The sequence below is a fragment of the Phyllopteryx taeniolatus genome, chromosome 3 (genome assembly GCF_024500385.1).
Source record: "Phyllopteryx taeniolatus isolate TA_2022b chromosome 3, UOR_Ptae_1.2, whole genome shotgun sequence".
In the NCBI taxonomy this organism is placed as follows: domain Eukaryota; kingdom Metazoa; phylum Chordata; class Actinopteri; order Syngnathiformes; family Syngnathidae; genus Phyllopteryx; species Phyllopteryx taeniolatus.
The window spans coordinates 23,105,009-23,132,163 of record NC_084504.1 but is presented as its reverse complement, the minus strand read 5'-3'; the positions used below and the strand labels follow the sequence as shown (position 1 = coordinate 23,132,163).

Below are 27,155 nucleotides of genomic sequence, written 5' to 3'. Positions count from 1 at the left end.
AACAAAATCTAAGCTTTTGAAACTATTTTTCTAATGTAACTAAAATGGTAATCGTGGAAATTTCCAAAAGCAACTGTAATTTTACAACGCATTTTTTTCAAAGCAATGTAATGGATTACAATTACATACATTTTGTAATTAAATTACATAATCCAGTTGCATGTAATTAGTTACTCTTCAATACTGGATACAAGTGACCCAATTTACGGGTTTTCCAAGATATGAGCTGTCATTCAGCCGATTATTTGCTTTGACTTGCAAGCAAAATTTTGAGATACATGCTCTGTATGGTGGCAATGAACTCAAGTCGACTCACTTCACAGCAAGCAGCAGTTTAGCAGAGTGAACAACTGTTCATAAAAGAGGCTTTAAGATGTTTAATGCCACTCCCAGTTGAAGTTTACTGTCAAACGAATCATAAAACAAAGAGAATTACACAGTGTATATTTAAAACAACTCCATAGCTTCAGCTAACATGTTCATTTTGCTTAATGCTAACAAGCAAAGCAAAACGCCAGATGGGCTAATGAATAGCATCAGTGTTGTGTTGTCATAACCCTTTTGGCGCTTGTTGAACACAAACAGTGGAGCAACACATGTAGACGGATAATATAACAATACTCAGAGGCATATATTCTTTATCCTCTCCAAAACATGGCCAATGCTACTGCAACTGGCTCCATGTAGCTGTATGTTTGTATTATACTGCCCCTAGGTGGCCAAAGTCCACAAACCAGAAGGAGCAGTACAATGTCTGCAGTGCAATGGCAGTGGGTGGTATTTGTCACATGTCCATGTGCCACATACACACAGTCAACTGCCTCCACGAGTTAAAATGCTTTCAATAACTCTCGTTTACTGTCAGTACACAATTATGCAGGGAGTGTCTGTTAGCCTCCATCGCCACGACAGGTCATGAATTTCTTCTGCTCCTGTCGAGGTGCGCCTGGATGTCCGCTTTAAAGAGCAACTCCCCCAGCTGCCCGTGCGAGGCCTCGCTCATGGCCTTGGTCCGCATGCACATCTGGTACTTGTCCGGCGGCAGCTCGTCGGCGCACGTCTTCTCGTGCCACAAGTGGAAGAGGCCGCGCGACGGAGCTCGCACCACCATCAGCTTGCTGTGCAGGTACTTCCTATACAGGTGCACGTCCTCCAGCCCCCAGCCTTTAATGCTGCGGTCAAAACCACCTGCGAGTGATGTGCACAAATGGTGAACAGGAAACCTCCCAAACACCACAGTTGTGAATAGACTTCCTCTTTAATGCTACTTCCTTTTATTTCTCATTTATTGCACCCATCAATATTCTGCAGTCGTTTCATAACATGGTTCAAAATGTCACCAGCAATATGTTATGACATCAATAATGACGTCAAGGGAGAGAAACAAGGACACCGAACTGTGAAGACCAATCATATTTGAACACTCCTGTCATCCATTCATCCATTTTCTAAATCAAAAGTGAGCTGCAGCATATCCCAGCTGACTTTGAGGCTATAGAGAAAGATAATGTAATAAATATCTTGGGCTTATGCAGTGTATGAGGAAATACGGTAGTTTTCTGTTCATCAACATATCAGCATTGAACATTCTCTCTTCTTTCCCATTGTACTTAAGTAAATAAATGTGCAACGTAGCATTTCTTCATCATGCCGATTAGTCATTACCGATGTTGAGGAAGTCTGACCGGTACTGGCATGTCATCCCAAAACCAAAATCTCTCCAGAAGCCTGTGTTGCGTCTTATCACCTGAGACAAAAAAAAAAACCATAACGCTTTAGTCCATTGGTCCATTTATCATCTTCTTCTTCTTGCTCTTTTTACTCACCAGTTGTTGCTGGATAGATGGTTGATGAGTGTAATTACTGTAGATGATAGATGGATTGTACTGGCTGAAGAGGATTGGGTAATACACCTTTTTACCTGGTCGGAAACAAAGGTCGCTTATTAACATGTTGTCATGGTGAAGTTACAGTAGATCATTGCGTTTATTCATAATTTGACTGCATGTAACACAGGGTGGAAAACTGTGGCATGCAGCCCGCTCCGTTCTCTAATAGCACATATTATACATTCGAAAAAATTCCCCCTCGGTAACCCCCTAAAAAGTCTAAAATTATTATTATTTTTTTTAACATTCAATGAGCAGGTTGCATCAGGCAATGACAAAGAGGAAGCGAAACGAAGACCCACCAGGCTCCGCATTGAGGCGACAGGAAGTCAAGAAGTCTGCCGTGAAGTGGATGTCGACGTCGCAGAAAAACATCAGGACGTTGTGACTTCGCCTCCAGGCCCTGGCGCCCACTTCTAAGCCCCGCCCACGGGAGAACTCTTCATTGAGCTGGATCAGCGTGAAGCTCCTGAAGCGAGTCTCCCTGGTGGACGAAGAAGAAGTTTGATCGTCAGGAGCTGAAGCCCAGAACAAGGAACATTTGGAGGGTCGTTGTTTGTTTAAACCACTCTTCAATTCCACTTGCATCACTTTATTTGTTCCTAAGGGGCAATTTAAAAGGGCGTGACAGCAATTTAAAGGATATACAAAGCATGCTATTGTCTATATGTAAGTGGTGTATACACATACTGATAATCGTGATAAGTTCATACGATAATATTCTGATACATAAAATAGTCTAGAAAGTTGGGGGTAGTACTTTCAAAAGGATCCAAGAAACTTAGGTACATACGGTAGGTAGGTAGGTAGGTAAACGGAACTAACTGAAGTCATGTTACCTACCTGGTTGTCTGATCCAATGCGGCTTTCACCTGATCAATCTGCTCACGTCCAAAGTAGATGACAGTGAGATGGACCCTGCCGTCCTGCTGGATGCACACTTCTCTGCGCCAGACATCACAACCACACACAAGAAACTATTAAATCACCATCAACAACATTTGATTTGATTTGATTTCTTTTCCGGTTGGTACCTGAAGTTGCGGACAAATTGACGGAAGGTGTCTGCCCTCTTGGAAAGCGGTACGATGATGTTGACAAGCATGCTGCGCGTGTCCACCCGCTCGCTCTTCACCTTCACCACGGGGCCGAAAGGCCTGAAGAGCACCATCTTGGCGTAGTCCCGCGGCCCGTCACCTTTGAATATCAACTCGTACACGGTGCCCCTATCTCGCTCGGTGCGGGTCAGCCCTGTGAACACAATGTAACACAACGTATATATATATATATATATATACACACACAACCCCAATTCCAATGAAGTTGGGACGTTGTGTTAAACATAAATAAAAACAGAATACAATGATTTGCTAATCATGTTCAACCTATATTGAATTGAATACACTACAGACAAGATATTTAATGTTCAAACTGATATGGACGCAAAGTTCAAAAGCCAGCATCTGTGATGGTACGGGGCTGTGTTAGTGCCAATGGAATGAGTAACTTACACATCTGTGAAGGCACCATTAATGCTAAAAGGGACTTACAGGTTTTGGAAAAACATATGCTGCCATCCAAGCAACATCTTTTTCATGGACGCCCCTATTTATTTCAGCAAGACAATGCCAAACCACATTCTGCACGTGTTACAATAGCGTGGCTTCGTAGGAAAAGAGTGCGGTTACTAAACTGGCCTGCCTACAGTCCAGACCTGTCTCCCATTGAAAATGTGTGGCGCATTAGGAAGCTGAAGCTGACTTGAACAGCTGAAGCTGTAGATCAAGGGAGAATGGGAAACAAATAGTCATTAGTAATTAGTGTCCTCAGTTCCCAAACCTTTATCGAATGTTGTTAAAAGAAAAGGTGATGTAACACAGTGGTAAACATGACCCTGTCCCAGCTTTTTTGGAACGTGTTAATGATTATTTGCGAAAAACAATAAAGTTGATCAATTTGAACATTAAATATCTTGTCTTTGTAGTGTATTCAATTAAATATCGGTTGAACATGATTTGCAATTCATTGTGCTCCGTTTTTATTTATGTTTAACACAACGTCCCAACTTTATTGGAATTTCGGTTGTATATATATATATATATATATATATATATATATATATATATATATATATGTAATTATTGATAGAGTTAAGTATTATTGTAAAACACAATATACTGTATATATACACTCTATAAACTGTAATGGGAAAGTGTGGCAGCGGCCAACTGGATTTCGCTTCACACCCAGAAAAGTTTGTTGTTACGTTGGTTGCCTTAAAGTAACAGTTGTTTGTTATAATTACCATAAATTCAATGCTAATTTCTGTTAGCCCACCTATGGCGTTCTGCATTATATGTTAGCAACAGCTAAGCTATCAGACTTTGTTTAGAGGAAATTATATGCTTTGGTTGAACACTTTTATGTTTAGATGTACAATGTTTAACTGTATTTTGTTTTATCTTGCAGTTTTACTGTAAGCCTCAACTGCGAGAGGGACAAATAGTTTGAAGCAAGCACGCTGTGCCTCTTATTTAGAGAACTGCGTGAGAGAGAGACTGAGAACAGGCGCTTACAAATACTTTAAAAAGTTAATTTTAATACGTTTAAATGTGTTAAACTAAGAAAAAAATGTTTATTTTTAAAGAATATGATCACTCTATAACGTGGAATTTCACCTATGGAACATACCCCCACGATAATGGAGTGCTTTTCAGAAACTACCATATTTTTCAAACAAGAGATTATTGTCGCCTACCAAGGCAAGAACATAATTGATTTTGACAATATACAAGTTTGCATCACCCTCAATGAAGTCTGACGGGGAGAAGGTGTGTTTCCTCCTGCTGGTGTCCAGGTGTTGCTGAGGTCCATTTAGAACATGTAGTGCTGTCTCCACACTGCCTATCAGCTCATCCCTGCGGTCCTTCCTCACAGGCCTCTCCTCAGGGTGCTTGCTCAGGCCCGTCTCCACCTGGTACACCCTGAGGGGACACACCCACTTACCATACACTGATAATCAGCAACTATTAGTAATACAAGACTCCAACTTCAACTTTATTTATAGAGCTTATTAAAAACAATCACAAGTAAAACAAAATTGTGCGCACAGATTAAAAAAATCTTCCCCCCTTCACTCAACAATGATCTAGTAGTGGTACCTTAAAAAAAAAAAATGTAATATGCATGCCAGGCCAGTAGGTGGTCCCGCTTACCTCCGCAGTGTAAAAGTGTCAAACGGGATCAAGACGTATTCGTTGGGTAGTGTCACGCCCGCATTGACCTCTGCATGGTTCAGCTGTGAGTGGAAGAACTCCTGGAAAAACGTGTTCATTCATCCATTCATGATGTCACATGATGGTGTAGGTCATGGGTGTTCAAACATTTTCCTCAGAGGGCTGCATACAGACAAATTGAAGGATGCAAATGCCATTTTGACATTCTTCGATTTTAAATCATATAATCTTTATATATTGTTATTTTAGGGGGGAAATCCTGCATTACAGCTTTCTGTTCAAGATGATGGGGCAAATAGTCTTTTTTAGGATTTTGGGGTGGGCCACGGTATCCCACGAGATCCGCTCCACTGAGCAGGAGCTTAAACCCATCTCCACATTCAAAACCAAAACAAGAGCAACCTCTATTCAGTGCCAGTCTTTAAACAATGTTTACTTGAGGATTATTTAAGTGATGTGTTTGCAAATCTGACCTTGACATGGAGCAGAAAGTGGACAAACCATTTTTTCTTCTCTAACAAAATAATTTGTATTTGCCGAGGGATTAGGAAAATAAATGTTGTTGCCCTTTTAGTTGTTTGTTTGTGAATCTCCATGTAACACCCTCATGACCAACATTAAAATACAGTAGTGTAGTAGGCCTGAGTGCAAATGAAAAACGAGATAAAGGTTTTCTCATCATGGCACGCCACTATAACATCATGCACAGTTTGAAGACTAACACGCCACTTAAATATAGAAAAAAAATACTACTTGAATAATTGAATTAATATTTTGCAGGAAAATGTTCAATGAAAAATGTTCCTAAAGAAAAGTTTGAAAACAAACAGTTCTTAAAAGTAAATACAAATGTTAAATACAACTTAACTGTACTTGGGCAGTGATTTGTCTGTGTACCACTGCAGTTAACATGCGTACCACTAGTGGCACTATTACCACACTTAGTAGTATAAAGTTAAATACAACTGAACTGTACTTAGGCAGTGATTCTTTTACGTACCACTACAGTCAACACGCATAACACTAGCGGTACTAGTACCCCATTTTGAAAAAAAATCACTGGCATAAGTCATTTTTCATCGTTTTCGGAAAACAAACTCGACAAAAGAGAAGAGTCCTGTTGCCTCGATTTCCCCCGGGCTGTAGTTTGGACACCCTTGACCTACGACGTCATCTCAGCGTTCTTACCTTCAGGTCAGACTGTGTGGGGTTTTTGTGCAGACTCTCCAGGCCCAGAGGCAGAATCCCTTTGGTTTTGGCTTTGTCCAGCGACTCCTGCAGCTGCAGCGTCCTCTCCTGGAGAGCCTCCTTGAGCTGCGCGATCTGCTTGCCCAGGCTGTCAATGTAATGCTTGTGGGAGTCCTCCCTCTCCTGGAGCAGCGCCATGTAGCCTTCCTTGCTGGTGGTGCCCGACGACCACAGTGGGTCTCGCTGGGCGCTTCTGGACGCAGGTCTGCAGGCCAGCAGGTAGAGCAGAGCCGCGCAGCAACAGAGGCCCGCGAACACCGAGCCCACCCGGGACAGCATGGCCAGCAACCATCTTTTAAACATGGCTGTCCTTCACTTGTCAAGATGACCGGACTAGTGTCACGAGAATATGCAAAAACTAATTAAGAATTGATGCATACTGTAACTTCAGGAGTTCATTTTTGGGTGAGACTCATTTCATTTTGTCATTTTAGTAAGGCAGCATCTTCACGCAGTATCGCCTTTTCAGCATTATTCTGTCCAGTCGACTGAAGCTCCTAAAATCACAAGAAAATACCATTTAAAATTTTATCAATGAAAGTATTTGTCTTTGGGGTTTTTTTATTCTGTAACTTTTTGCTTATCTCAAAGTTCAGTTTTTTTTTGGTTTTTTTTTGTGCTTTTTGTAAAAATGTGAACTATTCTCCATCCATCCATCCATCCATTTTCTGAGCCGCTTATCCTCACAAGGGTCCCGGGAGTGCTGAAGCCTGTACCAGCTATCATCGAGCAGGAGACGCGGGGTACACCCTGAACTGGTTGCCAGCCAATCCCAGGCCACACATAAACAAACAACCATTTGCACTCACATTCACACCTACGGGCAATTTAGAGTCTTCAATTAACCTGTTTTTTGGGATGTGGGAGGAAACCGGAGTGTCCGGGGAAAACCCACGCAGCCACGGGGAGAACATGCAAACTCAGAACTGTGAGGCAGATGCTCTAAATGCTCAAATTGTTGATTCGTAGAAAATATTTTATGTTATTTTATCATTGAATTAAATGTGTTGTGTATATATTTTCTTTTGAATTTTCTTTACCTCGTGGTTCGTATAAGGTTCTTATAAATGAAAAAAAAAACATTAACAAGAGCAATCATAATGATACATTTTAATTCAAAAGATAAATGTAAATTTAAAACTTCGTTATATCATTAAAATGTTCACTTTGGCTGGATACGTCACATTAAATGACTCTCTTATCAGTTTTAGTGCAATAATGATGTGATTTAAAACCTTTTTTTTGTTTTAATTCTAACATTATTTATTTATTTACAGTTGTGTTCATAAGTTTTCATTCCTTGGGAGGATTTGTGAAACATTGGCAATTTGAGAGAAACCATGATTTATGGCTTGAACGATGGACTATCCCATTATTTTCTTGATTGCTAAGTTTTCTTGGATACGTGTGCTATTCTAAAATGCTTTACTGATGAATTTGAATCCCATTACAAATAAAAATAGATGTGTTTTGCCTGATGGAAAATTCATCATTCATTCATTTTGATGTACAAACTTAAATCAATTACATGACATTTTACACAAAATCTCTCCAGCAGGTTTTTGTTTACGTGTCATTTTTATACAACACTATCATAGAACATGACAAAGGGAAAAGCAATAGGAAACCTGATCACGCTTGTTCTGCACACTTAGACTGCTAAATTCACCTTCTCTGAATCTCACAAAGCTGTAGTGACAGAAACAAGCTTGTCTCTGTGTATGTGTGTGTGCGTGTGTGCGTGTGTGTGTGTGTGTGTGTGTGTGGGCGCGCGCGTGCGTGTGTGTGTGTGTTCCCATCATCAGTTTATTTGCAGCACAGTTGAGTCTTTATTGCACAGGTAGAGGCTGATTCCATGAAAGAGCTGCCTATGTTTTCACATCCACCCATGTATGGCCCACTCCCTATTTGTGTGTGCGTGTGTGTGTGTGTGTGTGTGTGTGTTTCTGCAACAGTGAAGTGTGTCATGATTACAGATGCATGTATGTGTTTTCACAATGCAGACGTGAAACCTCCTTTTACAATGAATAGCATTAGTACATGTACAGAAATCTATCGGGGGAAAAAATACCTTGAAAATCATTTTAAAAAGTTGCTTATAAAAGAACTGTGTATCTTTTTCTGGAAGCTTTACAAGCAGCAAATTGCAGTGTCTCATCAGGCACACATTCGCTCGCTCACATTCTTCAGGTTATGAGGTTTAAAAAAACAAAACAGATTGGTACTCACAAGTCATCTGTAATAATCTGTTTGCATCCTCTAATCGAAAAGCTTGTTATCCGAATGTCATGTGATGGAGCAACATGACGTTCCAAGTGACCCTGTAGTAGCAAAGTGTGCTGCTGCGTGCATCCTCCTCTCCTCTCCTTTAGTCGCCACCTTTTTTTCCCCCCCAGCAGCACCCCTCTGCTTGAAGCTCCTGTTTTTGGAATGTGCTCATAGACATTTGAATGAGGCAATTATTCACACACACACACACACAAAGTATGACATAGAAAATAATCCCAAGTGAAATAATTTTTATATATAAAAAAACAAACTCTTTATTAACTGTACAGGTAATGTTTTTTTTCTTTGTAACATTTTATAATGATAATAATAACATTATGTAGTGTTAAGACAAGTTAATGACTGTATGATAAAAGTAAATGAAACTCACAGTAATGGAGAGGAAAAGGGTACAGCAGATATTTCAGTGCTGGTGCTGTCGTGATTAATAAAGAATTGTGTTTCTCATTTTGTACGAAGGACAGCACTATGACTGGTGGTTAACACGAATGTCTCACAGTCAAGACGTTCTAGGTTCGAATCTCAGTTCAGGTCTATCTGGTATATTTGTTCTCATCAATGGTCAAAATGAATTTGGGGGCTGTGATGCGGGCACCACGGTGCACCATGTGGTCAGCATTTTTGGCTCACAGTTCTGAGGTTCGGTGTTTGCATCTCAGCTCGGGCTCCCCTTTATGGAGTTTGCATGTCCTGCCGCGTGCTTGTGTGGATATGGGACCGGGTCGGAACGCGAACAGCGAAAATCAGCGGATCATTGACGACCATTATATTGCATTGGAATTTTTATTTGTATTTTTTTTTTTACCAAAGAAATTGTTGAATAAGTGAGGATAAACCACTAATAAGCGTTTTCAGGGTTAGTTCCTCCCAAAAAGGGGGGTAGAGAAAAATGTATTAGAAAAAAAAAAAATCAACGAGTAAGAGAATCTGGGGGTGCTGAACCATGAGTATGCGGGGGGCCACCACTGTACTCTGGCTTCCTCCCACATTCCAAAGAGATTCTTAATCAGTGGTAGACAAAAAACAAATAAAAGGAATATACTTAGTTGTGAAAATGATTTGAGTGGTACTTTCCAAGGTGAAGCTGCGCATTCTTGAACTTGTCTCTTATTTGCAACAGCAATAGCGATGGCCTTACCACCATGAATAAGTCTGTCCCTGACAAACAAATTCGCATCAGAGTGTAAGGGCAATTTGCCCGAAAGGTATTATAATCAGTCAAATTTAAGGCAATGTAAAGTCGCAGGAAGCTGCACTTTACAGTATTATAGAAAGAAAAAAATTGAAAAAAGCGGTGGTCTGAATTATATTGGCAGAGGAGAAGTGCTCACTAATTTTGATTTGGGAACAATATTTGAGAGAAATGGGCCTTTTTGTGTATGGAAAAAGTCTTAGATCTTGAGTTCAGCTCATGAAAATGGGATGTGTTTTTAGTTTAGTTCAATATCTTTCCAAAGCGTTTTATGTATTTTAACTCATACATTAAAAGCCTTTTCATATGAGGTGGAAAAGGCACCAATAGCCAGGAATAACCCATACGTATACTTATTTGATGCATAAAGAAAATTGCTGGTTTCTATGATCTTTGAGGGTTAGGGTTAGGTGTCGTTCATGCAAATTCAAAGTTACAACCCTAAACATGCATACAAGACTTTTTAAAAGCACGAAAAATGTATACAACTATTTTTTATTACTATCGTTCCTTGAACCAATACAATACAAAATAATTGCAATAGTATTATCGTTATTGTTATTATCTGGGAGAAATCTATTGCGTTGTAGTTGGAACTTTTTTTTTTTAAGTTTGAACAATATAAATTTTTTGGGTCCATTAATATATTCAAATTAGTTCTTTAGTGGGAAAAAAAACATGTAATATAACGGTCATAAAATGAGATTCTTGAAGAAACAACACAATTTTTCATCTGAGGGTGGCGCCACATGGAAGCTCCTCAAGACACAAACAAACTGAACCAGACAAGTGGATTTATTGTTGCTTCCTGTTATATTACATAAATCATTTTAAATAAAAAGTTGAATGCAGCCCTATGGGGGGCACAAGCCAGTGCAAACTGTAGGTCGGTCCTAAGCCCGGATAAATGCAGAGGGTTGCGTCAGGAAGGGCATCCGGCTTAAAACTTTGCCAAACAAATATGAGCGTTCATCCAAAGAATTTCATACCGGATCAGTCCTGGCCCGGGTTAACAACGCCCGCCACCGGCGCCGTCAACCTGCAGGGCGGCGGTGGAAATTCAGCTACTGTGGGTCGAAGTCGAAGAAGAAGAAGAAGTGGAAAGCGGGTTCTTCGGCAGAAAGAGAAGAGGAAAGCACAGAGCCTAGAACTGAATGTGGGGACTTTGAATGTTGGGCCTATGACAGGAAAATCTCGGGAGTTGGTTGACATGATGATTAGGAGAAAGGTTGATATATTGTGTGTCCAGGAGACCTGGTGGCAAGGCAGAAAGGCTAGACGTTTAGGGGCAGGGTTTAACTTATTTTACCATGGTGTAGATGGGAAGAGAAATGGAGTCGGGGTTATTTTAAAAGAAGAGTTGGCTAAGAATGTCTTGGAGGTGAAAAGAGTATCAGATCGAGTGATGAGGCTGAAACTTGAAATTGAGGGTGTTATGTATAATGTGATTAGTGGCTATGCCCCACAGGTAGGATGTGACCGAGAGGTGAAAGAGAAATTCTGGAAGAGAAAACAGGAAGCAGAGCTGGAGGTGGCGGAAATGAAGATGTTGAGGTTCGCTCTCGGAGTGACCAGGTTGGATAAAATTAGAAATGAGCTCATCAGAGAGACAGCCAAGGTTCGATTTTTTGGAGACAAAGTTAGAGACAGCAGACTTCGATGGTTTGGACACGTCCAGAGGAGAGAGAGTGAGTATATTGGTAGAAGGATGATGAGGATGGAGCTGCCAGGCAAGAGAGCTAGAGGAAGACCAAAGAGAAGGTTGATGGATGTCGTGAGGGAAGACATGAGGGCAGTTGGTGTTGGAGAGGAGGATGCAGCAGATAGGCTTACGTGGAAAAGGATGACGCGCTGTGGCTAAAGGGACAAGCCGAAAGGAAAAGAAGAATTTTAAATAAAAAGTTGACATTTTCTTTTGCTCACGAGCTGCACCATTACACACACCTTGTTTCGATTTTGTATTTATTTTTTAATGAATTCACTGGTATGCTTTGTGACACTTGTGCTCAGTTTTGGCAGTGTTTTGCTGAAGGAAAGAAGAGTGGAATGTAAAATACAGACGCACCAGGAATAATCTGAGCAGTGCATTTGGGGTGATCTTTCATTTGTAAAGTGCATTCCCCTTCAACATAGAACCACACAGCTGTTTCTTGCATTCAGGGGACACTTCATTAGGCACACCTGCACAATCTACTGAGATCCAATACAAGAGCCGGAACAGATTTGCAGCGATTCGATTATATATTCAATTATAACGCATATGATAAAGTGCACTGTATCATACTGTGTGCGTTTTTTTTTATCATATTTTGCCATCTCCTGGTGTTTAGTAAGGGAAGCAAAACGTTAGAAACACCTCACAGTATGACCTACAACCACAATAATAAACATACTGTTAAACTGAGCGTTATTATCTTTGTAAAGATTGAATTTTTTTTTTATGTAGATCTTGCAGATGTGATCTCATTAGATGGTGATGATGTTGTGGAAAGGGAATGTAGGTGGCACATTAAACAATTTCCCAGATAATAAAACAACTAGATCAGGGGTGGGGAAATCATACAACATTTATGTGAAAAAAACGGGCTGGAACAACTGAACATGTCTTTATTATTATATCAAATGAGCATATGTTTCTTAAATCATTTTGAGGGCATTTTTATTCAAGGTTTGAATAGATGTTTAAAATTGCAAGGCAGGCCAGATCAAGATTCCCCAACCCTGAACTAGAGCATGTTGAATACGATTGAGATGAACCATTTGTAGGGCAATGTGAACTCCAGAAACATTTGTAGTACATTACAAGAGCTTTATTTTATTTCAGTAAATTTTTCTAAATTTTTAATTATTTGCATTTTTTTCATACTAATATCAGTAAAATTTTTTCATTGTACTTAATATATTATTAGTCTTAATGATGTATATATTTTATATATATATATTTTGGGTGTAATGATAATTTTTTTTCATTGCTTATTATTCTCATACTATATATGAGTACATTATTATTTTATACTTAATATATTATGTCCATCATATTTTTTATGATGTAATTATATTTCTTTAATTGTATACTAATTCTTATACTATAGTAAATATATTGCATAGTTTTAAGTTGTATTTTATTGTATTAATTATTTAAAATATTTAAATTATTAAGATAATAAAATCTGCTTTTGAAATTTGTCTTCATTTTAATAATATAAATAACTATTTTTTGAAATTGTTAAGACACTGTAATCGAATAAAAGTTTGGAAGATAAAATTGTAGTTTCATTAAATCTCTATTTTTTCAATGATATGTACCTTATTATCAATAATAATTAATGAACAAATTTGTTGATTGGCTGCCTCTCAGTATTTCTTAATTGAAACATGATTTATTACTTTATTAATAGTATATTTTGTCACTGTCACGTGGAAACCTATGTCCAAATTTAATCATTAAAAAATAAATAAAAAAATACAACATAGACCCTGCATATTCATGGTTTGGCATTTGCAAATTTACATATTCAAACATATATTTTTTTTCAGCCTTACTTGACAACTTTAACAATTCAATGTATAATGACTAATAATAATAATAATAATAGTATAATGAAATTATGCAAGGATTCCACCCAATGGCGACGTTTTATTTATTAACCTACTGTATTTGACTTGACCAAATGTGATTCCTTGCCTTATAAATGGTGCATTAAATTCAAACAATCCTGGATTAGTTAGTGTGCAAAACTTGTAACACTGTAGTTCAAGTTAGATCGTTAAAACGTAACACCGTCTCTGTCCATAATTGATCAAATACAGTATGTCCTTGCTACAGTGCTTTGTTCTCTTCAAAGGTAGTCTTCTTCTTCACAGTCTTGTAGCATCGATTAGGTGAACAAAACAAAACAAAAAAAGCTGTTGACCTGACTGGGGGGAAGATGTGAGGATGTATGAGTGGAGGATGTAGAAAGAAGGGCGGTGTAGGGACGTGTGGGTAGCCGTACATAATCTCCACATCAGAAGGCGCCGCCGTGTTGGCCGTATCGGGGGCGGTTGCCAGGCAACGGCATCCCTCGCCAAGAGTCTTTTTCTGGGTGCTCAGCCAGCCCGAGGCGCTGTCGTGCTGTTGCCGCAGCAGCCGACCGCCGATCCCCTCGTCCAGGTGGCCGCACGGTCACCGGCACCGGCGCGGCCGAGACGGGAAGCGGGTTTGTCGGGTTACACCAGTTCGTCCAGCAGGGTACCGATGCTGTGGTGCTGCTCGGGGGGGGCGGCGATAGGCTTGTTGCACATGGGGCAGACACAGCGTACCTCTAGCCACTTGACAAGACACCTGCACACACAAACACACATAATGTCAGCAAACACACCAGTGGTGGGCTGTGCATTGGGCACATCAAAAAATGTACAGTAAAAGAAATACATCATATTCACCAGAGATGCTGATGAATACATGTATTAATGCATGCAGATCACGACATGTGTTTTGCTATTCAAATTTTACTGTAACAAGTTTTTCTCTGACTAACCGATCAGAGGACAGAAAAATGCTGACGTCATCGGGGGCCAGCTCGAAATTTGAAATCTGATCGGTTAAAGAAAGTCCCAATTGCTAATATAAATGAAGTCACATGGGCCAGCATTATTGATTCTGAAGGTCCTGGGCAGGTTAGATGCACAGGGCAACACACAGAGGCGAAAATCTGATTGGGCAAAACATTTCGCATCAAATACACCAGGGGTGTCAAACTAATTTTTTATGGTTTACCCCAGAGGGTCGTTATGACTGTGAACCTACATATACATGTTGTTATATATTATTACATATACACAAATAGTTTGTTCAAATATTATTTCAGTTTATTTTGAAACAGGGATAGGAAACAATAAAATGCTTGCAATAGGCCGACATTACTAAAAGTGAAGACAATTTGCAATGATAAATGAGAAATGCTTTGAAATAAAGAGAATAGACTGTTGGGAAAGTAATACTATTTCATGGAACAAATGTTCGGAATTTATAATGCTGGCCGTGATTCGAATGTGTCATTTTGTATCATTGTCAAAAGTCACTGGACACTTCATTAGGTACACCTCCACAATCCAATGAGATCCAGTACTAGATCTAGATCTAATATTCTGCCTTTACAATGATAATACAGTACAAAGCAAAGGTCATGGCTATGCATGGTTGAAGAGAAAATGACGGTTTCGTTAACCCAAAGACATTTTATTTAATTCAGTTCAATCAATTTAGGTATTCCTGCATAATCTTATGACAAATAAAATGCTCCATTGTTTTGACGCTGTCTGAGGTTTAGTCATTTAACAACATGCAGTGATAGTTTGCATTACAGTGGTGTATAATTTCACTGTCAGACTGAGAGCCGTTTCAAATATATTGACTCTTGTGTAGGTCCACAAAGTAACCAAAGTATTAGAAACGGCTCTCTTTTTAGTACGCTGCAGTCCACTGCAAACTACATCAGAAATGCGTCGTTGTTGGACACCCACATTGTTCCCCGCCACTACGTTATGTGGGAAGTTGGTCATGGTTTTGTTAACGGAAATAAATAAATGAAATCAAAACAAATGTAATCATTTTCTAAATATACTCGCCAACTAATCGCGAGACATGTTTTATGAATGTGGGAGAAACCTCAGCTCTGTGCGGTGCCATGTTGCCTTAATAATTTCAATAGATTGTAGATTTTTTAGATTTTAATTATTGAATTGAATTGAAAACATACTGAAAATGTTTATTTGTATTTTATTTAATTAAGGACAAGATTTTTTTTCCGTTACAGTACTGAAATCTCAGTTACTGTTGTAAATACACACCAAAAAGTATCCTGGTGTGATACATGCAGTACATAAACATATTGCAGAATTGTATACACAGATCCTTTATTGGGTTTCCTTGGATTGTTCACGCGTGTCTAATGTTTCAGAAATCTTTCAGAAAAGCTAAAAGTGATGTCCTCATTACTTTGAGCCGTGGAAACCTCCCCGAACAACAGACACAATGGGAGTCGACGGCAGCACTATTATTAGCCATTAGAAGCGGATGTTGCCAAAATCCCAAAGGAGCACAACTGAGGCTCTTTGATTAGCTTTTTTATTTTTATTTTTTTTTAATACTTTTTGCATAAAAACGGAGGTGAATAAATATTTGTTTGATGGGTCATTTCCGGCTAATGATGAAAACAAATGTGATATAAGAAAGAAAAGAAAAAAAACGACAACCTGTCTTTGTGTACTCACTTTCGATGGAAAGCGTGTTGGCATGGCAACACTCCCAGCTCGTCTTTCATTTTGAAGTCCTCCAGACACACGGCGCAAGTCTGCTGTGTAAATGACAGACCGCACAGTCAGCACCCTTTTCCACATTCACGCCCTTTTGTTTTGCCACTCAAGGGCGAACCATTTACGTTACATTGCATTCTTACCCCGTGCACGTTCAGTCTCTTTGAATCTCCTTTTAAAACCACCTGTAGGGTCACACAAACACAGACACACACACACACATTATACACATCTAAATGACAGTACATGTAAATACTATAAGAGGCTGTGTTGAGTCTACCTCTCTGTATCCAAACCGCTCACTCTGGGCCTGGTGTCGAAGTTTGCTATGGGAGAAACAACAACACATTGTATTGAATATTCTTGAGTCATTTGTATTGAAATGTGTAGGAAATGCAGTTGAGCAGTGTCAAAAAAAAACTTTCTCTTAGTGGATAATTGATAAAGTTAAAAAAATAATAAAGAATTAAGTCTGCAACCAGCGATGAACGAGCCTTCGCCAACCGATATTTCATTGTGAATGTGTTAAAATGATCATCAATCTTTGACGCCATGGCGCATAGAGAAAGCTAAAAAGCTTGGCAATTTAGCATCGCACATCTGTCTAGGATACCTGCTTCCAACTGGGACTCATTTCTGTGAATTCCAGAGTCGGAGTAGTTCAAAGCACAAGCTCTGGAACTCATCCAAAATGGCTGCTTCAAACCAAAATGGACAAATTCCTGAGCAGTTTTGGGCACGGATCATTGAGACTTTTTAAAGTGTCCTGTTATGACAGACATCCAGTTTTTTGTCACTCAGTAAAATTAGTGTCAGGGGAAGATTAATTTTTTTTTTTTAAACTTTTTTTTTTTCTTTTTTTCCAGGGAATCCTTGAAATGATTATCAAACTTTAACCCACATTAGATGGCATAAGCAAAAAAAAACAAAAACAAAAAAAAACCTAAATTTAGCATTGCCCATCTGTCTAGGATACCTGCTTAAGATTGCAGCTCAAAATGAACGGGTTTTTGGGAGGGTTGAGGCCTTAAAAAAGGTCATTCATCAGAACAACAATAGACAGATTCCAAGAGGGTGTTGTTGCCACTTTCAGCTTGACCAATCAGAGGTCACCACAAGGAGACACTCACATCTTTTGTTTGGCACAGTTTTCATGTCGAATGCCTTTCCTGAAGTAACTCACACATTTTTTCATCCGAGCTTGAGACTGGCTGTTGTTTTTGTATGGGGCATTGGCCGGGAATTGAACTCGCGCAATCTGTACGAAAGACAACAGCAAATAGGCCCACCGCACTACACTACCAATGCAAGCAGATTCCAAGAGAAGTCCGAATAATAAATGTTCCATTAAAATGAATGAAAAACTCTGTTACAATGGTCATTGTCCGAGTGTCCATTGTATTCACTATACCGTATCAATCATTAACTAAGTGTACACGCATCCATTATTCAAGCTATTATAATGACACAACTAACAAGTAGTGTAAGTTTTCCCTCCCATGGAATGCACGCGCTGCCCATAAAAGCAAAAATGAAGCGATGCTTATCATTGTGCAGGCCGTGTCAGTTATTTTTATATGACTAAACATAGACAGAATGACACGAGTGTCTGGGATAGTCAGACCTCGTGCCTCCTAATACATACACACAAAACCAAAGACAAAAATCCCATTTCGAAGGGAAATAACAATTACTGGTTGTTTTCGTCATTGGGCTTATTGTTCGCACTGATTGCTGTGAGCGAACCTCCATTCGGAACAATGTGAGGATGCAGCTTTCACGTGTGTGCGGGGTTCCCGTACCGAGAGGACCATGAGAAGTGGGTGAAAGCATGAAAGGGGGCATGAAGGCACATTTCTTCAGCTATTGTGTGCAAGAATTGAAATTGAAAATGTCCTTATTGACCAGTTCTGTATAAAACAGTGTTCGAGTAAGGTATGAAATACAAACCAAAGGCATTTCTTGGATATTAATATTTGTCTGGGAAACTTTGTACTGTAATAGGATACTCGATGCATATGCCACCAACAATATTCATTTCATTCTCAACAAGTATAACGTTCGTATGGAAACACTCAGAGAGAGAGAGAGAGAGAGAGAGAGAGAGAGATCCCTTTATTGCAACCCTACAGAGTGACGAAAGTGAATAAAAAACGATTTTACCTAGGCTAGTTAGCATGATGTTGGCTAGCAAAGTTCGTGTATCAGCATCTATGCATTACCGTATTTTCACAACCATAAGGCGCATTAAAAGTCTTAAATTTCCTCCAAAATGGACGGGGTGCCTCATAATGCAGCGCACCGATTTCCAAAATCTGTAAATGTTGTTGTGTGACTTTAATGAGCGCTCAGCTCGACTGACTGGGAGCATTTCCTGCCGACACGCTGCTTATATAGAGGAAGGCGGACTTGACTGAGGACAGCATGCGGACGTAAAGGGTGCGTGTGACAGAGGAGGCTAAAGACACGCCACCAGTAGGTATATAGTTCCGATATGTGCATCGGTTTGGCTAAGGACCCCTGAAAACGGCACCTACGAAGAGACACGCTTACGAAGCACAGTTTAAACCGCAAGCTATTAGTTTCGCGGAGGAACATGGGAATCGAGCAGCCGCAGCTGCGAGAGAATTCAAGATCAACGAATCCATGGTTTGCAAGTGGAGGAAGCAGGAAAACGACCTTTGCCAACTCAAGAAGACGAAGCTGAGTTTCCGCGGAAAAAAAAGAAAGACAAAACGCGGAAACAAGGCGAGGTGGCCCGAGTTGGAAGACCAACACGAGGAAGCAGGAAAACGAGCTTCGCCAAGTCAAGAAGACCAAGCTGAGTTTCCGCGGAAAAAAAGGAAAAACAAAACGCGGAAACAAGGCGAGGTGGCCCGAGTTGGAAGACCATCTCGAGCAATGGATTAATGAGCAAAGAACAGCCGGGAGAAGCGTCTCTACAGTCACCATTCGACTGGGTGCAATAACTCGGAGCTTTCCATCATTCCGCGAGGCTTGACGAAGGAACTCCAACCGCTGGACATCCGTGTAAATAGGCCATTCAAAGTGAAGTTGTGAGCGGCGTGGGAGCCATGGATGACAGATGGCGAACACAGCTTTACTAAGACTAGGAGGCAACACCGGGTGAGTTACGCCACAATTTGTGAATGTATTGTGTCTGCTTGCACTGTTGTTCGAGCTTTCGTAAAAGCCGGCATCATTTCTGAGGAGCCGCACGGCAACGAGACTGACTCTGACAATGATGAGAGCGAAGCTGCGTGTTTGATGGAGAACTTGCCCAGCTGTTCATTTCGGATACAGAAGATGAGGACTTGGATGGATTTGTGGATGAGGATTGATAAAAAAATAACGTGAGTACATTGTTAAATACTTCAATAAAGTAGAACCGAACTCAGTTTTGCTCCCACTGCCTTTTCATAAAAATAATTCTCACTCATTTTACTTTTTGAATTAAACTACTGCAATAAATTCATTCATTTCTTGCTTTGTGTTAAAGCTATTTTTGTGCAAAGCAAACTTTGCAAAAAGGTTCAAATAGGGAATTACCTTATCTCTGTGACTCATTTCTTTCACATTTCTTTTATTTTAGTTGCCCTTAAAATATCTCCCCTTCTATGTAAAGTGATATTCTTGGCATACAAGAGCCCACCCTCGACACTTCTATGCGCTCGGACTGAGATGATCCTGTGCTTTTATGTAAATAGACATTCTAATATGCAAGAAAACATAAAGACTTCTTTTTTTGCGCCCAGCTCTCCCACCACAAACCATGCAGGACAAGTTGGGTAGGGAAGGAGCCTGTCGGAGGGATAACGGGAAAGCTGCCCCCCTACCCGACAAAGCGTGGCATTCATCACTTCGCATTCATCAGATGAATCAGTGGCTCTATAAATGAAGCTTTCGGTCGCCCTCCTTGCCTGCTCCGCCATCAGCATGTTAATGTGCACACCGGAAGTGACTCACCGCTGATGACTCATGTTGAAATGATCAGACAAGGTTTTTCAGGGGCTGGGGGGGCTACCTGACAAACAATTGAGGGGTCTCTGTGATTTTTAAATAGCTTTACTTGTAACAAGTGTGGCTGATGTTGAAGCATGGGTACAGTATTCCCTTTTTGTCCTACATCCATCCATAAACAGCGGTATTTCTCCAAATAGTGTCCAAGAAAATAGTGTTCGTTTACTTAACTGCAATGACGAGACTTTATTTGACCGTCTATCGATCAATCAATCTCTATTCTTCCACTGAATTAATATGAAAATTGAGGTTGAAAAGATTATTTGACTAGTTGATGAGTCGACTTTACTACTCGAAGTCGACAAATCGACTTTAATCATACAAACATTTGCATAAGGTTGGAGCTAGATACGGTGCCGTCAGATGATTGGTCAACGCATAATTGATCATTCCAAGTGACAGTCTTTATTCACGTTACCTTTGGTGTGACGTTACAAGACACCGGACAATTACTTTAGGCTCGGCGTCTATTAAAGCGAGCGCCGCTACTTAATGAAATCCAGTAATATCATTTTTTTTTTAACTCACAAAAGCACTACATCAGTTGTTTGTACTGCCAAATATGAATCGAAGCTATACTAAAGCAATATAAGATGTGTCCTGGAAATATTATAAACCACTAAAGTAGTAGTAGTAGTAGAGATCCCTTGATCTATGGTGATGATGGGATCTATCTATCTATCTAGCTAGCTAGCTAGCTAGCTAGCTAACTAGTTATCTAGCTAGGTAGCTAGCTATCTTCCTAGCTATCTACAGTATGTTTATGTTTCTTGTTTTTTGGCCTTACATGACAGTTAATTTCGTATGTGTGTGTGTGTGTGTGAGTGTGTGTGTGTGTACTCCCACCGCTTTGTTTATTTTCTGTATTTTCCTCAATTCCGTCAACGCAGCACAGAGTGACATTTCTGCGGGAGGGTTCCTGTTGCCTCACTTCCGGTCCCTTCCTGTGACCCTCTTCCTCTTCCCCCCCACCCCCGACCCCCAGTCTTCCATCCCACACTGAGCTAACAATGCTGCAAAATTTTCAACCCAGTGTCCTCACCTGATGAAGTAACAGCAAAAGATGAGGCTGAGGATGAAGACGAAGATGCCCGTGCCGAAGATGACCATGTAAATGTTGAGCGGCAGGTCGTGGAATGTGATGGGCGGCATGGCGCACGACTTGTTGGAATAATTCAGAGCCAGACCACAGAAGCAGCCTACATGAGGACAGAGAGGACACTTAACAGAGTGTAAACTGAATTTCCCTCCAGGGATCATCATTTGTCATAATTAGCATCATCAATTAAAATGAAACTCATCAAAATGTAAACATGTCAAAAGGATGGAAACAGGAAAGTTGACACCATGTTGTTGTGAATGGAACACAAAGGGAAAAAGAGCAGGAGTAATTTTGTTAGTCCTAAGTGGACACCTCTGGACGGAGCATTCATGAAAATTTTCGGTGATTTAAAGTGCCATTTAAACATGGCATATCAACTTTTATCTACTCTGATCCAATTGGTTAATCATTCAATTAGAACCCATTTAAGCAGTCATTTAATCTTACGGGCTTCTCCTATACAGCAATAAGCAATATTTATCATAATGCTTTCCCTATTACAATGAATGAAATCGGAATATGTAAAAATGCATGCCTCTTAAGACAGTATTGTTTTATGAAAGGGAACATATTGAGGACTTTTTAATTGCTTAGATACAAACAGTTGGGTCTCTGGATTACCTGCTAACCCACAAAGCAGTCAATCTTCAAGGAGAGAACACGTTATTCTCACAACTAATTTAATAAAGTAACTTTCAAGTTACGCTACACCCCACACCACACTCCCACAGACCGAACAAGGACCTATTGTTTTCAAGTCTTGAGCTCCACCGCAAACAGATGGTGATTCAATTACAAGTGCCCTTCCTTGTCTCATCACACTTTGTTTTGATGCTCGACTCCTGCGCGCTCTTTGTGGTATCGTCAATGTTACAGGAAGAGTGCAGCACGCTGTTGACGACTGAGCGACAAAGCGAGGCATTCACAGCTGGCCTTGTGTAACAAAAGTGATATGTTTGCTACATCCAGGCCTGTCGAACATGTCAACAATAATCACTTATTTGCTGATAGAGGCATAAAGGGCAGAATCACACCTGCTGTTAGGAAAGACTCAAAAAGTCAATATGCGACAGCAGGGTTTTGTCCTTATAATTGAAATGCATCGATGGATGGGGACATGCGTGTATCGGCGAATGATTGGCCCGATCAATACATGCGTGTATGGATGAATGCACAAATGGTTTGTTGGAATAGAAAATTATTAAAGAGGTAAGCTCAGATGGAAACGTTGAGTTAAAAAAGATTGAATGGAATCAGAGGTAATGGTGAAGTGGATAACTGTAGCATCTGCAGTTTTCACAGAGATGTATAGAGAACAAGGTTGGCCCGAGAAGGAAAGTTTATCCTGGGAACACGTTTTGAAACACAAAGATAAGAAGAAGACAGCAATAAATGTTGGCTACAGACTGGAATGAACAACGATGGAACAAGGTAGGATGAATGGATGAATGAACAGCTGGAGAGTGACCTTTTACCAATCTCATTCCTCCACTCGGGTTATTGTTTTCTCTGGGCTCACTTTTCAAATCGATCTTAGTCTCGTTTCCCCTCCTCCCCCCCCCCCCCCCTCACACACACACACACACACACAAAAAAAAACATTCCATATGACATTTGACTCCCACCTCCCTGGCCGAAATTGAAGCCCTGAATCGATCGATAGCGGACGCCTCTGCACTCCACTCTGTCATAACGGGCTATTAATCAGCACTCATCAGCGACCCGCCGGTCAAGTTCCGCCCGGAGAAACGACTTCATTACACGCATCTGCACATGCAAATAAATACTGTAAGTTAACGCTAATACACAAGACGGCGTATGAGCTGACGACACCTGCGAGGCTACTGCACACACACTCGGCAAATCTGGGTCAAGTGTACTGCACGTTCAAGGCTAATCTACCATTGTCTACACGCATGAGTGCATGCATCTTCTCCCTCTACCTTTGTGTGAATAGGGAGCTATGTGTGTTCTATTTTGCAGAGGTTGCAAAAGTACTCACATTCTGTACTTAAGCAGAAGTACATATACTTGTATTTAAAAAAAAAAAGACTGCTAAAAGTAGAAGTATGGATTACACGCTTGTTCAATGTACAGACTCTGAAATGTACCACAGTCCAGAAGTTAAAAGTATAAATGTTTTTTACTGTCAGTTATATACAATACCCATTTTGATAACCTGGCAAAAAAGAAAAATGCACATAAAATAGTTTCCTCAAATGTACATAAGTGGTTATACTGAGAAGAAGAAAAAAAAATCAAGTTAGATTTTTTTTTTTAACCAAGAGCTATTGGCTCAGGATTTTTATGCTATCAAAACATGTTTACATAACTCTGCTAATGTTGTTAACCAATTAACAAAAATTCCTATTTTAGCTCATGAGCAACTGAAAAAAATGTACACCTTTGTCGTGTTTTTTTTTTTTTTTTTTTTCCAGATTAAATGGAGAATTTTTGAATGGTAACAACTGCTTTGTTTTTAGGCTAGCACAAAACACAATGGATTTTTCATTACTCATTCTTGGAACCAACAACATCAACAAATTATCGTAACTAAGGCCTTGAATAGAAAATATCTTGCTTCACCGAATCAGTTGCCATCGTTGTTAATGCTCCCTAGTTCACGTTCTTCCATGTAAGGTTGCAAAAGGGGTGGAAAATGTTCAGTAAATTTCCATGGGAAGTTAAGCTGGGGAATTTGGGAAACATTTTAAATTGGAAACATTCCATTGAAATTATGAGAATTTATGGGAATTAACTGGAAATGAAGGGTAATTTAATAGTAAGATACTGTATTCAAGCATAAATATAAATATCAATATTGTTCGTCATAGGTAGACATCACCTGGATCCTCAGTGCCTTGCCATGTCTCTATATTATTAATCAGTAGCTGCTTGTGTGTATGATCGCATGGGTGCATTTGCATTTATATGGGGGGATGGGTGGGGGGGGGGTGTATATTTTTTTTACTATTTTAATTGTCTGTTTTTATCTCTGTAAAGTACTTTGTGTTGCATTTTAATATATGAAAAGTGCTACATAGATAAATGTGATTTGATTTGACATCTCAGTAAACTAGATAGCGTTCCTTTCTCACGAACGAGGTCATTACAATACTTTAAATGCTCGATTTTTTTACTGCACTCCACTCAAGCGATGGTGTATCCGAAGCTGGCTCATATAGCAAAAATTTTTGCATGTAACACAAAACAAAAAATCGACCAATCGATGACTTGTAAGTACAAAAACTCTCAAATTGGGGAAATCTTCAGACACCAATTTCAATTATGTAAAAGCATGGTTTATTCACGTTTATTCCCATAAATATACAGAAATTCCCATTGAAAGGCTCCAAATTTGAAAATTCATGGAAATGTTGCGATCCTACCTTCATGTTTCTGCTGTTTTTTTTCTCTTATAAGACCCCAAGGTCTCAATCAATTACAAAATCAACCGTGGTTTATTTCACCTCTCAATTTAAGTTTTTTTTTTCCCTTCATTTTATGCTGTCATCGTCAAAGGTTGGAAAACGTAAGGAGCCTACATGTGACAAAGCAAGGAGTAGAATGTACAGATATTTGTTTTCAAATGTAAGGCGTAACAATGAAAAGTCATCAAATGCCTGTAAAATCTACTTAAGCTTTTTTTGTTGTGGTAGTTGGAGCCCTGCAGAACCGCTGACCTATATATGAACACAACCGAGTGCGTTGCTATAGCGATAACAGCAGCAAATGCACCGAAAAGAAACGTTCCAAAATCCACTTTTGCCTGCTCGACATATTACGTCGGGAAAGCCCCTGTGTGATTCCGTATCTCCTCTAACAGCTGCTGGTAAGTTTGTGTCCTATTTACACATTAAACTGCTGCTGTGTGCACCAAAGACAGCATCAAATATTCAACAGTTCACAGGAGGAGGAAGAGGAGGAGGAGGAGGAGGAGGAGGAGGAGGATCATTGAAGCCTGCTTCTGCCGCTTCAAGAAATTAGGTTGAGCCCAAATCATGGCGACGTGACATTGTGTCGTCACAAACATGGTACTATCATAGAGAGCGGGCATCAGAAACATGGGTGGCAGCAAAGCACCAGATGCTCCAGGTGCTGAGACATGCATCTATAAACATGTCTAATAATCCCCATAAAATATATTCCCTTTATACTCTTATCTCAGCATCATCACAGTGCTAGCTTTTGTCATTCCCTCTTCAATATATTTTATACGTAATACAGAGTACTGATTATGTTTGTGAGTTAAATGAGCATGAATACATCTGTCCAGCTTGTCCTCATTAGGGTCAAAGGGTGAGCTGAAGCCTATCACAGCTGACTTTGGAGCAAGAGGAAGGGTACGCCCTGAAATTTGTTGCCAGCCAATTGCAGGGCTCATATACTCATATACACAAACAACCATTCACACCTATGGACAATTTAGTCTTCAGTGAACCTAACATGTATGTTTTTGGAATGTAGAAAACACACACAAGTATGGGCAGGTTTGAGCCCACAACCTCAGAAATATGAGGCAGACACGCTAACCACTATTCCACCATGCTGCCATGGAGTTTTAGATTAATCTAACTTCTTGTTACATTTGAATACAATGTGTTATAATGAAAGCAAAGCGAAGGCTACTGTTGCATGCAGGAACAAATGTGTCTCACAATCACCACGGTGCTGTTTTTGGGGGAGTGATTCATAACAGTAGTGCAGTTGCCCTGGTATAAAAGTGCTCCCACAATTTTTTTTTCGTTTATTTGTGTTTGTTTTTTTTGCATTATCTAAAACCACCACTGATCGTGGATCGATAAGAAAACACCCCACACTGCAGAATGCCATAATTTTGCCACTTTGCACTGGTTCGCCTCCAATTCAGTTGGGCAGCACAAAGGGAAGAATTGTTCTTGTTCAAACAGCAGCAAGCCTGCACAGCCTCCAATGAAGCAAACTGCTTTGTATGCTTTTGTTATGAATCATCACCATTTCACTGCAAGAACACTGCCAATGTTGTTACTGCTTGCCATACACACATAATCTGCATGTTTTGTTATAATTTTCCCTTTTTAAGTAGATGAGTTATGCTTACCGTTGCACCACTGAGAGGAGTGCATCAATGCATCGGGGGGTGGGAGGGAGTCTCTGTTTTTTTTTTTTTTTTTTTTTTTTATGAAGGTTTGGACTGCTGTCTCAAACAAGCGGATGGCGGACATAAACAAAGTAGTCGGCAGTCAAGATGAGGTCACCGAACAAAGCCACGAGCATAACAGACGAAGACAAGCGCGCACGATTCAAGTTGCATCGTCCACTGTCCACTGCTTCATCCACGCGTAACCATCCCGCAAGGAGGGAGAGTGGGGAGGGGGGGCGAGTTTGTGGTCCTGGTTGCTATTATTTATCACGGAGAGGCTTCACACACGCGGAGAGAACAGCAGCATCTGTGGGAGAGACAAAGTGGAACAGTACACTGGCTCGATTTTTTTTTTTTTTTTTTTTTTTTTACAGACAGCTCTCGCCCGCCCTCCTCCCTCCCACGAGGACGACAGTGACGTGCGTGGGGACTGACGTCGTGCGCGTAGCCTGCACTCTTTTGAGTTGTTTCCCGACATCCGTGGTCGTCCTCTGACCTCTTCGTCATTCGTCAAGAGAGGACACTCAACTCTTCCCAAGCCGTACCGCCTCCCTATGAGGTCCACAGGCCCAGATGAACCCCATTTTAAAAGAAATAACTTTAAAAAAAATAATAAAAAAATTATATATATATATATATAGTACAGTATGTAAATATATACACATATAAAGTAAATAACTCAAGTAATAAAATAAGTCAATATATTTAATAATTATGGATTTAATTCCCCTTTTAAAAAACAAAAAAAACAAAAAAGTCG

The 27,155-nt window shown here is 40.0% G+C and overlaps 2 protein-coding genes across 3 annotated transcripts; both read right to left on the bottom strand.

Moving 5' to 3' along the window:
* Positions 1–362: 362 nt before the first annotated feature.
* On the bottom strand, positions 363–8,733 carry LOC133475208 (chondroitin sulfate N-acetylgalactosaminyltransferase 1-like). The gene is made up of 10 exons (XM_061767725.1): positions 8,603–8,733; positions 6,314–6,870; positions 5,105–5,205; positions 4,695–4,873; positions 2,924–3,140; positions 2,733–2,834; positions 2,192–2,373; positions 1,827–1,921; positions 1,666–1,747; positions 363–1,188 (listed from the first exon to the last, which is right to left on the bottom strand). The coding sequence occupies exons 2-10, from the start codon at positions 6,674–6,676 to the stop codon at positions 914–916; spliced, it is 1,596 nt and encodes a 531-aa protein (XP_061623709.1). The 5' UTR covers positions 6,677–6,870; positions 8,603–8,733; the 3' UTR covers positions 363–913.
* A 1,900-nt stretch (positions 8,734–10,633) lies between these two features.
* rnf122 (ring finger protein 122) lies at positions 10,634–26,752 on the bottom strand. 2 transcript variants are annotated; one of them, XM_061767723.1, is made up of 6 exons: positions 26,354–26,752; positions 21,214–21,370; positions 16,432–16,477; positions 16,295–16,336; positions 16,110–16,189; positions 10,634–14,178 (listed from the first exon to the last, which is right to left on the bottom strand). In XM_061767723.1, the coding sequence occupies exons 1-6, from the start codon at positions 26,475–26,477 to the stop codon at positions 14,064–14,066; spliced, it is 564 nt and encodes a 187-aa protein (XP_061623707.1). In that variant the 5' UTR covers positions 26,478–26,752; the 3' UTR covers positions 10,634–14,063. The 2 variants fall into 2 exon arrangements, with proteins under 2 accessions (XP_061623707.1, XP_061623706.1); XM_061767722.1 differs by having other exon boundaries at positions 11,800–14,178; positions 16,110–16,192; positions 26,354–26,749.
* Positions 26,753–27,155: the final 403 nt, after the last annotated feature.

Excerpts from the sequence above, each read along its gene's own strand:
- rnf122 (XM_061767722.1), bottom strand. The coding sequence starts at position 26,477 with ATGTCCGCCATCCGCTTGTTTGAGACAGCAGTCCAAACCTTCATAAAA. Across the intron at positions 16,478-21,213 it reads TTTTGCTGTTACTTCATCAG|CAAACTTCGACACCAGGCCC; the intron begins GTGAGGACACTG and ends TTTCTCCCATAG. Across the intron at positions 14,179-16,109 it reads CAACACGCTTTCCATCGAAA|GTGTCTTGTCAAGTGGCTAG; the intron begins GTGAGTACACAA and ends TTGTGTGTGCAG.
- LOC133475208 (XM_061767725.1), bottom strand. The coding sequence starts at position 6,676 with ATGTTTAAAAGATGGTTGCTGGCCATGCTGTCCCGGGTGGGCTCGGTG. Across the intron at positions 5,206-6,313 it reads CCACACAGTCTGACCTGAAG|GAGTTCTTCCACTCACAGCT; the intron begins GTAAGAACGCTG and ends ACGTTTTTCCAG. Across the intron at positions 2,374-2,732 it reads GCATTGGATCAGACAACCAG|GGAGACTCGCTTCAGGAGCT; the intron begins GTAGGTAACATG and ends TTCGTCCACCAG.